The 13,185-nt window shown below is 43.2% G+C and overlaps 1 protein-coding gene across 15 annotated transcripts in view; it reads left to right on the forward strand.

Moving 5' to 3' along the window:
* The window catches only part of LOC142493013 (sodium/calcium exchanger 1), a 498,730-nt gene that overhangs the window by 191,149 nt on the left and 294,396 nt on the right, over positions 1 to 13,185 (forward strand). For all 15 annotated transcript variants that reach the window (XM_075596382.1, XM_075596383.1, XM_075596384.1 and 12 more), the window contains one exon: positions 9,002 to 10,826. In XM_075596382.1, the coding sequence (XP_075452497.1) occupies positions 9,040 to 10,826 (1,787 nt within the window). In that variant the 5' untranslated portion in view covers positions 9,002 to 9,039. The remainder of the gene's footprint in view (positions 1 to 9,001; positions 10,827 to 13,185) is intronic.

A 13,185-nucleotide genomic window follows, 5' to 3' on the forward strand; every position in this document is an offset into this window, starting at 1 on the left:
ATAAAAAAAACCCGACATAAATAGGCAAAACATAATAAGTGAGAGTTGTGGTCACCGATAGGCTTTAGGGTACCCCCCTCCCCAACCCCCAGCAGTTCACGAACTCGTTGAGAAACGAGTCAGCTTGCTGGCAACAAAAGGGTCAATTTGTTTATACTAGTGCTGCACCATGAATGTAGGGGATCTGCAGAGGAAAGGGATTATTACTTACTTAATTCTACTCCAAAAACTTAAAGAAAATAAGAAAATTGTTAGCTGCAGTAGAGCAAATATAAATACCACTTGTGGGCACATTTGCGTGTCAGACAGGTCTGCAGCCCTGTCTTTCCCCATTATCCCCTAGTGCTTCCACTGCAGCCAGGGATTCTGGGTAATGACATGCAAATGAGCACTCACAACACTGCAGTACTATTTCTTAGCCACCAATATTGTTACAATTGTATGGTAATTAAAAACCAAATTCACAGTATACACTCTGGCTGGCGCATCATGGTGAGATAGCAAGAAAAAATAGAGGAATGACCCCTAGTGATGCTAACCAGGAAAAGTCCATGTATTGAAGTATTATAACTTTTAAATGTTCATATTCCTCCAAACAAAGACAGCTTAATAAACTCAGGACTCCAATATCCAAAATGTTATTGTCCCTTTAAACACCACTACACATAGACTCCACTAGCCTACAACAGGTATATCTTATGTGGAAGTCACAGTGGGTTTGGGAACTGGATGATCACATGAATGAAGTAACAAATATAATGAAGTTACTCACTGCTGACCTTGTGGAAATCCTGGTGCTGTCGGCGTGCTCCTACCAAGGAGTATCAGCCTGCAAAGGTTGTAGACGGCGGTGCAACTGCTGTTGGAAAAATTTGACCAATACTGCAAAAGGAACTAGGTGCAAAAATGTATTGAAGGCACGTTCAAAACAGTAAGAGAACACTCTTACGCGTTTCGCGTGGTCACCCACGCTTTATCAAAGAGCATCATGGTGAGATATTGTCTGATGCTTTTCGTTCTCACAGCCATTGGATCATTTGTATATAGTTGCAACAACTGGGACTTGTGGGGTTAAAACAGCAATACAGGTGTTTTTATTTTTTAATTACAGGTTTGAAACAGGGCGTTTCCGGAGCTGAACCCTATTAATTTCAGCTCCTGGAACCCCTTGCTTCCATAAATTATTGTCTCCAAAGGGGGTGCCGGTATCTTTGCAGAGGTTAAATGTCTAGGTCACGCGGCCCAATAGGAAGCGGCACTAGATAACGTCACAGCTTCCTATTGGCCCATGTGACGCGGGACATTTAAGCGCCGCCATTAAATTAAGGATCATAGTTTCTCTGCTTGCACAGATACCGGCACCACTACGGTAATATCTTGCAAGCCGGAGCTGATAGTAATGGGGTTCAGTTCTGGAGACACCCTGCTTCAATTCTGTGATTAAAAAAAGAGTTATTTATTTTAAATTAACCCGTATTGCCTTTTCAAATGCTACCCTCCTCAGCAGATTTCAAGAGACACTTTATGATTAGTGCATGATTACCATCTTTATTCCCTTTTTATAAAAAAAAATAAATCGTTTTTTGTTATGTGAATAACCCTTAAATTTTTGTAGGCCTTGCAGTCGAATAATACTCAGATGAGTGAAGCAAGATCAGCGTGTACGTGCCAAAATTCACTTCGCCTATGTTTTGCTCGAAGTTCAAAAATTGTCTATAAGGTTTAAAAGGGAGTTAGAGTCCGATTTAGTACCCATTGGCTTCTATACTTTCCAAAACACTCAATATCTATACAACACGTGGAGAGGTTCCTGTGAACACCTGAGATACCTGTGAATATGCAGAAAGAAAATATTTAAAATTTCATTAGCATACCTATATTAGGGTATTTTCCTGCTATCATGTGTGCACAGATATCTCTACATGTATGTATGTATGTATGTCTTTATTTATATAGCGCCAAAAGTGTACTCAGCGCTTCACAAAGAATACAGTACAGGGGATTCTAATAATACAATAAGTGCAGCAAAATCAGACAATAGGAAAGGAAACCCCTGCCCCGAAGAGCTTACAATCTAAGGCCTTGGCCATGTTTACTGCTTACTGGCGGAAGCGTGCTGACGCGCGCTCCCGCTCAGCACTGAGCCCCTACAGCCGCAATTAGAGCGGCTTTAGTAGGGGCTCACCTGCGCTTCTGCGCGCTTGCAGAAGCGCAGGTCTTAGGGGAATTTTAAATTCCCCCGCTTGCCGGCGTGACAGGCCGGTCACGTGAGCGGTTCGCCCAATGAGGGCGAACCAGCTCCGTGACGTCACTGGCCCGCCCCCGGCCAATGACGCGCCCGCCCCCGGCCCACCCCCTGACGGCTGCTGACAGCGCGTGCGGTAAGCAACCGCAGGGCCAGGGAAAGCAACCGCTTTCCCTGCGCCTCAGCGCGCCTCAGAACGCCAGCAGGGACCATGGACTCGGCCTAAGAGGTTTGATGGGGAACTTACAGAGACAGCAGGTGAGGGAATAAGTGCTGTAGATGGCAGTGCTTGGTCATAATGGGTGGTAGGAGTGACTGAGTATGGGACAGTAGCCATGAGTGTAGGCTATTGGGATGCTTGATTTGTGGGGCAAGTTTCAAGGTTAGTCAGTATTAAAATGAGAGGCTTAACACAATTTACAGGGGAAGAGATGGCAGGGAGGCACGGGTGAAATCAGGTGTGTATGTCTGGCTAGAGTTTTTTACAAGTTGTACTCTACTACATAGTCAGATGCCTCCTATCTCTCCCCCTTCTCCCCCCCCTTCTCTCCCCCCTCTCTCATTTTGTTCTTTGTAGTCATAACCCATTGTGTGATATATCATCCCATACGAAATATAGTCAGTGCTAGGAAAGGCTGCCAATGAAAGCGTATGCAGCAGATGGGGAGGGTGAGTTAACATGGGATGAATTCTAGTTTGGCACAGCGTGTAAAAGGAAGAGACAGAGTAAAAGGCATATTTCTTTTGCAGCCTTTAGGATGTAAGATTAGTTGCTGTGCAACAAGCTCTGTGTATTTTGTGTAGCATACTTCTGACTCCGTGTACAATAAAAGCAGAGACATTCCTTCTATAAATCAGAGCTAAGAGACCAAAGTCAGGGACACCCTTTTCATACTAACAAACTGAACCGTAAACACTTTAAGAAGGATTGGTATTAGCATAAAATACATCTGCTTTTTTTTAGAACAGCATTTCTTCCAACATTTTTGTCTTTGGATTCTCATGGCAAAAACACATTTTGGATGGATAACAATTTATTTTTGCCAAATTAAGGGAGCAGTGAAAGATTTTGTGTGTTGTGTGAAGAATGATGTACAGTAGGTAGGTAGGAAGCAGTATCCCAACCCAATAATGCATATTTACCAATTAAGAAGCAGACGACCCATATAGATTGTTTTCTTTCTGGATCATTTCACCTTTTAATACTTTTAAATACAGTTATTTCATTTAGATTCTGCTTCCATGCGCCAGTTGATGAATAGTCTCTTCACATATTAACGGTCAGGACCCCAGTATTATTGCAGACTAATAATAATTAAATGCGTAGAAGAACATCATGGTATGGTTGAATAATTCTGTATTCATTCTCATATGTTGCTTTAAGTTTATTCTTTTATGGATTTTTTTGTTATAAAAACACAAGCGTTTTTGATTGTGTGAGCTGTCAAAATGAACTAAATAGATGGATGTGTCTATACCCGTGTTTTTCAACAGGCGTTCCTATGAACCTTTATGTTCCCCGGGCCACCCTGATGAGTTCCCTGCCATTTTCAGGTCATTTGAAAATAGGACCAAATACGTAAGAATTTATAATGCATCTGGTCTCTGACGCGCTGTTAGAGAGGGTTGGGGTTCCTTACAATGTATCTGATCTCAGACGCGCTATTACAGAGGGTTGGGGTTCCTTACAATGCATCTGATCTCAGATGCGCTATTAGAGAGGGTTGGGGTTCCTTACAATGCATCTGATCTCAGATGCGCTATTAGAGAGGGTTGGGGTTCCATACAATGCATCAGATCTCAGACTCGCTGTTAGAGAGGGTTGGGGTTCCTTATAATGCATCTGATCTTAGACGTGCTATTAGAGAGGGTTGGGGTTCCTTACAATGCATCTGATTTATGTTTGGACATAAAAATATTTTTTATCTTACCACTTCACCACCAGCCTGTGCTTATACCCAATAACCACTTCATTGCCCAAGGGGCAAGTGCACCATTTTAAAAGTATAGTCAAAAAGGACCAAGGTAATAACATGCAATAGAACAAAGTATTTGGTTTCAGCCAAACAGGCACCATTATGAATACATTACAATACATCATCATTTATCCTTCCCTTCCTCACCAACTTGTAAGACTTGGACTGAACGCTTTTGACAACTATTTTAGGCTTCCAAGGCCATTATTATGATGGATAGAAGTCGGTTGTCCTTCACTCATTGAAAGGGTTAAAGTAAACAATTAACGGCATATTCAATAAATTGAGGTGTAGTTAGGGTGATGCCTATTAGGTGCTGAATCTTCAGCTTGCAGAAGAGATTTGGTCTGAATACTATGCTTGGGTAAAAGGCATGTGGCTAATTTGCATTTTTTTAGCACAATTTTTGTGACACTGTATAATAAAGCTGAAATGAATGGGATCAAAGGCTATAAATTACTGATTAACACTTCCTATATTAATTGTGTTGTAATAAATCCTGTCTTTTAACACTAGAAAAAACATGTATGTTTTAAAAGAGCAGGACATGTTCAGCAGTCAAGATACAAACATTGTATGCATTAAACTCATAGGCTTCTGGGGGAATTGCTGTTTTAATACAAGATGAGTATACTGCTTCAGAAAGTACACGTAGTATGCACAATATAGATTGTTTGGACAGTTTATTATCTCTTAAAAGCGGTTTATCAAGGGTACATAATGGCACGCAGGAAGGACCTCCCATGCATATTATCTATGTAATCTACCACTGCTCTAGTCTTATCATTTCCTGAAGTGGCTGAAATGCCCATACAATATCCTTAAGCCATATATCTACAGTATGATGTTGTATGATTTTGTTTGACCAAATCACCTAATATTAATTTGCCTTAGGCCTTGGTTACAACCTGAAATGGGTGTTAAATGTTCCCTCTCATATAGTAGGGGGGTGGGCTCTAGTCACATTCCAAGATGCACTGTTTTTGAGTAAACCCCTTGCCTGCTTTATTGATTGTAACACCGCCGGAAGAAGAGATCAGTTTACAGTATCTCGAAAGCTCGCATAAATAAAAGCATTTAGTTGGCCACAGAACAGTATCGTCTATTCATTTTTGATTATTAAAGCTCGGCTAACACAGTACTGATACCTCTACATATATGTATATATATATATATATGTATTTATTTTTTTGCTACAGATAATTCTATGCTTTATTGTAAAATCCTATAGTGTGCTCTTGTTTTGAGATATACGGTAGTTTTGGAGAGAAAAATGCAGGGGTTCTTAAATGTTTGCATCGTACATTATTTTATATGTGTAATGCTGCTTAGCGCTTTGGAGCTACAGTACAACAAGTGGGTTTGTACCTTTTGCAATGACTTTGAGAGAGTCCAGTAACCGCAACAGGTTATTGCTGGGGTGGCCAACCCCAGTGCTTAAGGGCAACCTACAGGTCAGGGTTTAAGTCAAAGACTGAGCCACCTGTGCTGAAGCAGGGATATCCTTAAAACCTGACATGTTGGAGGCCCCTGAGGACTGCATTTGGCCACCCCTGGGTCAGTGAGTCCTTAGTAAAACAGCAGCAAAACATTACGATGTCATCAGTCCTTAGATTTCATTAGAAGAGGGAGGTGCTGCATTAGTAATGACTATGTATGTCATTTTCTAGGTAAGGCTGCGGGTGAGACGGTGACTCAGGATCATTGCCATATTTTTCAGGAGGTGATTTCGGACGAGGAGACAGTTCTGGGTCATGCACCTCTCATTTTCTCCTGCCACACCGGCATTGTCGTTTTCAAGAACCTTTATGGTCTTGGATTTGATTTTCCAGCACTTTTGCTACTTGCCTTTAAAGGAACGTTAGATTCACTTCTAGCGTCTATGTTATAAGTGTCTTTGTTCCTGCTTTTTATTTATGCTTCTTGCCAGCCCTAGTCTTATAGACAGATCCTATGAAGTCACTGCAAAGGCTGTATAAACATAATAGTGTGCAACACAGACACTATACATATCAGTAAAAGTAAGGCTGGTTACAATAAATGAATATGATTATTTAAAAGTATATTAGCTTGTTATAGGCACAAATAGAAAGATCAATAATACAATAGTCTTACAAACACCTCTGAGCTTCCACAGTGTGCTCCCGTATAAACTTTCTCTTAGTAGATTGGATAATACTCAGTATTTACTGTACAGCATGTGCCATTGTTTAAATGTTAGCAAGAAGGGGCAATTGGAGCAACTGATACAATGTTGCATGATGTTTATTATAATTTGCATTGGTTGATTGTATACAGACGTCACTGGGTGTTCAGGATAACATAACTTATGGTTGTCCGCTCACCAAATAAGAATGCTAGGAAAAATACTCAAATAAATTACAGCTGGTGCACATTGCTAATGTTATACCTGACTTGTGTTCATGTTCAGGATAACACCCAGCCTTAGGCCGTGCCTATAGTGCCATCGATGGCGACACGGGTGACGTCAACCGTCGCCAACGGCAAAAGTGATGTTTCGCTGGGCGGCGGGGTCGCAGGATTCCGGCAATTTGATTTGTTGAAGGGCCGTCACGTGACGCGATTGCCCTTAAAAAAATCACATTTTGCTGGCTTCCAGTTTCCGCGACGGCTCCGTCACTTTGTTGCCTACGCGCGCACCATAAGCGCATGCGGCGGCGGCAATGTATTTGTTTTCGGGCGACGTCGCCAGCGCCGGCACTAACGGCGCGGCCTAAGGGGAGCCGCACAGAATGTTTACTCGTGCAAACCGTTTCTGACCTGGGAACTTTCAATAGATTTAGGGGGAGATGCAGTAAGCGGCCATACATATTTGTATTCTTATTTGTTTTCCATTTCATCCTGTTTCTATTCCCTCACCTTTTCAATTCTCCTGCTTCTACTTTGCTGAAGCGTCACTTACTGTAGGCACTTTACTATTAAAGATAGCAGATCTACTACAGCTGTAAAGGTGTAGATCATCAGGAAGCGCCAACATGTGAAAACAAAACACAAATACTGATGGTGCAGTATAGTAGTGATAGTGGCGTGGGTAATATATTAGCAGGTCTATGTGCAAAATACTCACAAACGTGAGGTGATTATGGACCCGTAAAGGTATCTTAGGGAGGTGTGCTGCAAACAATGTATTCAGGATAGCGATCTGTCACCCACCAGATGAATCACTCCAATGGACCTTAGTAAAAGATAAATCCAGACATAGTGCAGACTGTACAGGATAATTTATAAGGGTAGATAAAATCCAATACACTCACATGGTCAAAGATTTAAAAAGCATTTAGATCTCACGCAGTGGATCTCTGCAACCGGTCGAGTGGTGTCTCTGCTATCCCTCTGTGCTGGCGTGAGTGTCACGGATGCGTCTCACCGAGGACCGGAAGTGACGACATCCGCTTCCAGAGGTTCCGGTTGATGCAACGACGGAGACTCCTGAAGAAACCGAGAAGGTGAAACGCGTAGAGTGACGTCGTTGCATCAACCGGATATGTACAGTATATGGTATTTATTTGTGTAAATCCCCTTTCTCTCTTACTCCTTTCACTCTCTTTGACACCCATCACTCTCTATCTCCCTTTCTATTACTCACTTTCCCCCTTTGATTTTAATCCTCCACCCCCAACTCTCTTCCTCCCTCTTCTCTACTCCTCCCTCCCTCTCCCCTCTCTGTTCTCCCCTCCTTACCTCTCTTCTCTTCTTCTCCCTCTCTCTTTCTTCTCCCCTCCTCTCACTCTTCTCCATCTCCTCCCTCTCACGCTTCTCCCCTCTCACTCTTCCCCCCTCACTGTTCCCCTTCTCACTCTTCCCTCTCTCACACTTCCCCCCTCTTTCCCTCTCTTCTCCCACCCTTACTCCATTTTTCTTCCCCCCCTCTCTCTTCTCTCCCCTCTCTCACTCATCTACCCCCTCTCTCACTCTTCTGCCTTCCACTCTCTCACTCTTCTCCCCCTCTTTCTAACTCTTCTCCCCCCCTCCCTATCATTCCCTCACTCTTCTCCACGCCTCACTCTCACTTCTCACCCCATCCCAGGCCCTACCTGTAGTTGGACGCGAGCCCACCCAGGTGGTGGTCAGCACCTGGGTGGGCTCCAGCCGCGCTGCTGCCTGCACCACCTGTAGGGCACGGGGAGTGGGTCCCTACCTGTGGTAGGCCGCAGGCAACGCCTGTAGGGCCATACTTTGTCCACCTCTGGCTTAGAGGCGATAAGCAATGAGCACCACAAAGTATCAATATGGCAGGATCTGTGCTCCTTTAAATTGCATTTTAGGGACAAAGTTTGTATAGATTCTTAATATCGTTAAAAAGTGCAACATGTTATATTTTCTAGTAACATTTCTCCTCTAATGTTCAATTGGGGTTAGAATTGTGGCTCATATCTTCAAGTAAAAACTAAACAAAACATAAGAAATCACACTACACAATAGTACAATCATAGTTATAAATATGAGTGGGTAAGTCAGGGGAACCATACAGAGTTATTGTATATGTGAAACATTGTCACATTCTTTACATTTAAAAAAATAAACTATAAGTTGATTTTTTTCACCATTGATGATCTAGAGTAAATTTGGTGATGAGAATGTAAGGGGATGTTGACAAAGTTGAGAATAATGAAAGTAACATAGTTGCTGCTTAGATGCGAGGGTATTTTAAATTAAGTTAAAATATTTGTAGAGGATGTGTCTAATCATCTCTGCAGAATAGATGAACATTACACATTGCTGTACACAAGTAACATATTTTCCTTTATTATCCCTGCAGATTGAAAGACTTTTGGAAGTTGGTCTGTTGTAGCCATCATGTTGGGATTGAAATCTACCTTCCCTGCTGGATTTCACCTGCTAGTCCTTGTGCCTCTCTTGTGCAATGTGGGAATAACACATGGTGAAGCCACAACTGCAGACCCTTCAAACTATTCTGCTTCATGTACTGGTACCTATTATTGCAAGGAAGGTGTCATCTTGCCTATTTGGGAGCCGCAAAATCCAGCCATTGGTGATAAAGTTGCAAGAGCTACGGTATATTTTGTTGCCATGGTCTACATGTTCTTAGGAGTATCGATCATAGCAGATCGTTTCATGTCCTCTATTGAAGTCATTACTTCTCAAGAAAAGGAGATAACGATCAAGAAACCCAATGGAGAAACAACAAAGACAACAGTGAGGATATGGAATGAGACTGTTTCCAACCTGACCCTTATGGCTCTTGGCTCGTCCGCTCCTGAAATTCTTCTTTCTGTGATTGAAGTTTGTGGCCATAACTTCCAGGCTGGAGACCTTGGTCCCAGCACCATTGTAGGCAGTGCTGCATTTAATATGTTCATCATCATTGCTCTTTGTGTCTATGTGGTTCCTGATGGAGAAATACGGAAGATAAAGCATCTGAGAGTATTCTTTGTCACAGCCGCATGGAGCATTTTTGCCTACACTTGGTTGTATATGATCTTATCAGTCTTTTCCCCTGGTGTTGTTGAAGTCTGGGAAAGCTTACTCACTTTATTCTTTTTTCCAATTTGTGTTTTGTTTGCCTGGGTTGCAGACAGAAGGCTTTTGTTTTACAAGTATGTTTACAAGAGGTACAGGGCTGGAAAGCAAAGAGGAATGATCATTGAAACTGAAGGCGAAAGACCTTCATCCAAAGCAGATATTGAAATGGATGGGAAGGTTCTCAACTCTCACACAGAAAATTTCCTTGATGGTTCTCTAGTTCTGGAAGTCGATGATAAGGACCAAGATGATGAGGAAGCTAGGAGAGATATGGCTAGAATTTTGAAAGAACTGAAGCAAAAGCACCCTGACAAAGAAATGGAACAACTAATCGAGCTTGCCAACTATCAAGTTTTGAGTCAGCAGCAAAAAAGTAGAGCATTCTATCGTATTCAAGCCACTCGTTTGATGACTGGTGCTGGCAATATATTGAAGAGACACGCAGCAGATCAAGCAAGGAAAGCCGTAAGCATGCATGAGGTAAACACTGACATTGTGGAAAATGACCCAGTTAGCAAGATATACTTTGAACAAGTAACGTACCAGTGTCTAGAGAACTGTGGGACGGTGGCACTGACCATTGTTCGTCGTGGAGGTGATCTGACCAATACAGTGTTTGTTGACTTCAGAACAGAAGATGGCACTGCTAACGCCGGTTCAGATTACGAGTTTACTGAAGGAACTGTTGTATTCAAGCCAGGTGAGACCCAGAAAGAGATACGAGTTGGTGTAATTGATGATGACATCTTTGAAGAAGATGAAAACTTCTTAGTTCATCTTAGCAATCTCCGAGTAAATTCTGAGAGCACAGAAGTGAACTTTGAGTTCAACCACGTAACATCTCTTGCATGCCTAGGATCACCCTCTACGGCCACAGTTACCATTTTTGATGATGATCATGCAGGCATCTTTACGTTTGAAGAGCAAGTGACACATGTGAGTGAGAGTATTGGAATCATGGAAGTGAAAGTGCTGAGAACATCTGGCGCGCGAGGAACTGTTATTGTACCCTACAAAACTGTTGAAGGCACAGCCAGAGGTGGAGGGGAAGACTTTGAGGATACCTGTGGACAATTGGAGTTCCAGAATGATGACATTGTGTAAGTACCAGTAACCATATCTTATCCTCAGATTTTTTTTATGTAAAGGCACCTGCTTGGTAATGTTTATACATTACATTCATATTCGTTAGGCTATATAATTAACCTATCTTTTGCAGAATTTCATTTTATATTAAAATGTAATTTGTAGTATCCATAAATGCATATGATGGTGTGCAACATTGTTTTTTTCCATGCAAGATTGTAACTTGAAAAAGTCAAATGTTTTAATAACGCAGTAAATAATGACAAAGTGCATCCAAGGTTTTAACACTAACTGTTTTATAAAATAATAATTTAGAGACAATTGTATTTCTTTAGTGGATATTATGACCTTTATTGTCTGTCTATATGTCTTTCTGCTAACATGTTTCTTGCAGAATTTTTTACCTAAGGAATCATCCGAAGAAATCAAGCCAATAATATATGAAGTCATATATTGGAATTGCAGAGGTCAATTAAGTGTGTTTCATATACTGTACTGTATTATAACATTATTTATTGAACTGAATAGGCTGAGAGATTAATAAGGTGGCATACTTTGTGTTGCCAAGACATACACAGTAGTACCTAGTTATCTCGAATACAGTGGTTCTTCAATACAAGTAAGGGGGAAAGATACCACACTTTTGCCCACTCTCACCAATTAGCAGTTTTAATTACAGCATACAGTACTTCTAGAATACTACAAGAGAGAATGTTGGATATGCTAGATGGATACTTGACATTTATTTTTCTAACTTCTTCAGGGGACAGCTGCCTTGAGTATTTTCTCTAAGAACAGAAAATGAACCGTTATCAATATGTTGAGGAAATCTTACTTTCAGCACCCTTTGTAAACTGTTAGTGACGACTGTCTACTTTACACTATACTTCTTGCATTATTTGTGTGTACGTGTTTCCTTAATGTCTTAACATGATCCTCAAGATCATCTAAAATATATCCAGATACAGCTAAACCCCGTTATAACGCGGGTCTCGGGGTCCACCCCGAGACCACCGCGTTACTAACGGGGTCACGAGAAAAAAAAATGGCCGCCGTGCTTTAGCGCATATTCATCCCGCGGGACAGGAGATGGGAGCGGGCATGTCCCTCCGCTCCCCGCTTCCCCCTGTCACCGCGGGACAGGCCGCGGGGCAGGAGATGGGAGCGGGGATGTCCCTCCTGTCCCCGCTTCCCCCTGTCACCGCGGGACAGGCCGCGGGGCAGGAGATGGGAGCGGGGATGTCCCTCCTGTCCCCGCTTCCCCCTGTCACCGCGGGACAGGCAGCGGGGCAGGAGATGGGAGCGGGGATGTCCCTCAGATCGCCGCTTACCTCAGATCCCGCTGCCTGCATGGAGGTGGTAGCGGGGGGTTTCTTCTCCCCACCGCTGTCCCTGGCGCTCCCGCTGCCTGCGCGGGAGCAGGGGGGGAGCGGGTGGTGGTGCTGGTCGCGGCCTTTCCTCTGCTCCGACCCCACCCCCCGTCTGTGTAGAGTGAAAGAGTGTGTGTGTGTATGTATATATGGGAGAGAAAGTGTGTGTGTGTGTGTGTGTGTATATGGGTGTGTGTATGTGGGTGTGAGTGTGTGTAAGTGTCTGTGAGTGTGTGTAAGTGTCTGAGTGTGTGTGTAAGTGTGTGTGTGTGTCTAAGTGTGTCTAAGTGTGTGTAAGTGTGTGTGAGTGTCTGTGAGTGTGCGTGAGTGTGCGTGAGTGTGCGTAAGTGTGCGTAAGTGTGCGTGGGTGTGTGTGAGTGTGCGTGAGTGTGCGTAAGTGTGTGTGAGTGTCTGTGAGTGTCTGTAAGTGTGTGTGAGTGTGTGTGCAGTGTGTCAGTGTGTGCAGTGTGAGCAATGAGGAGTGTGTGTGCAGTGTACAGTGTGTGTGCAGTGTCAGTGTGTGCAGTGTGATCAATGAGCAGTGTGTGTGCAGTGTGCAGTGTGTGTGCAGTGTGAGCAATGAGCAGTGTGTGTGCAGTGTGTCCAATGAGCAGTGTGTGTGCAGTGTGCAGTGTGTGTGCAGTGTGAGCAATGAGCAGTGTGTGTGCAGTGTGCAGTGTGTGTGCAGTGTGTCCAATGAGCAGTGTGTGTGCAGTGTGTGTGCAGTGTGTCAGTGTGTGCAGTGTGAGCAATGAGCAGTGTGTGTGCAGTGTGCATGCAGTGTGTCAGTGTGTGCAGTGTGAGCAATGAGCAGTGTGTGTGCAGTGTGTGTGCAGTGTCAGTGTGTGCAGTGTGCAGTGTGTGTGCAGTGTGTGTGCAGTGTGTGTGCAGTGTGTGTGCAGTGTGTCAGTGTGTGCAGTGTGAGCAATGAGCAGTGTGTGTGCAGTGTGTGTGCAGTGTGCAGTGTGTGTGCAGTGTGTCAGTGTGAGCAATGAGCAGTGTG

This window comes from Ascaphus truei, chromosome 4, assembly GCF_040206685.1.
Source record: "Ascaphus truei isolate aAscTru1 chromosome 4, aAscTru1.hap1, whole genome shotgun sequence".
In the NCBI taxonomy this organism is placed as follows: Eukaryota; Metazoa; Chordata; class Amphibia; order Anura; family Ascaphidae; genus Ascaphus; species Ascaphus truei.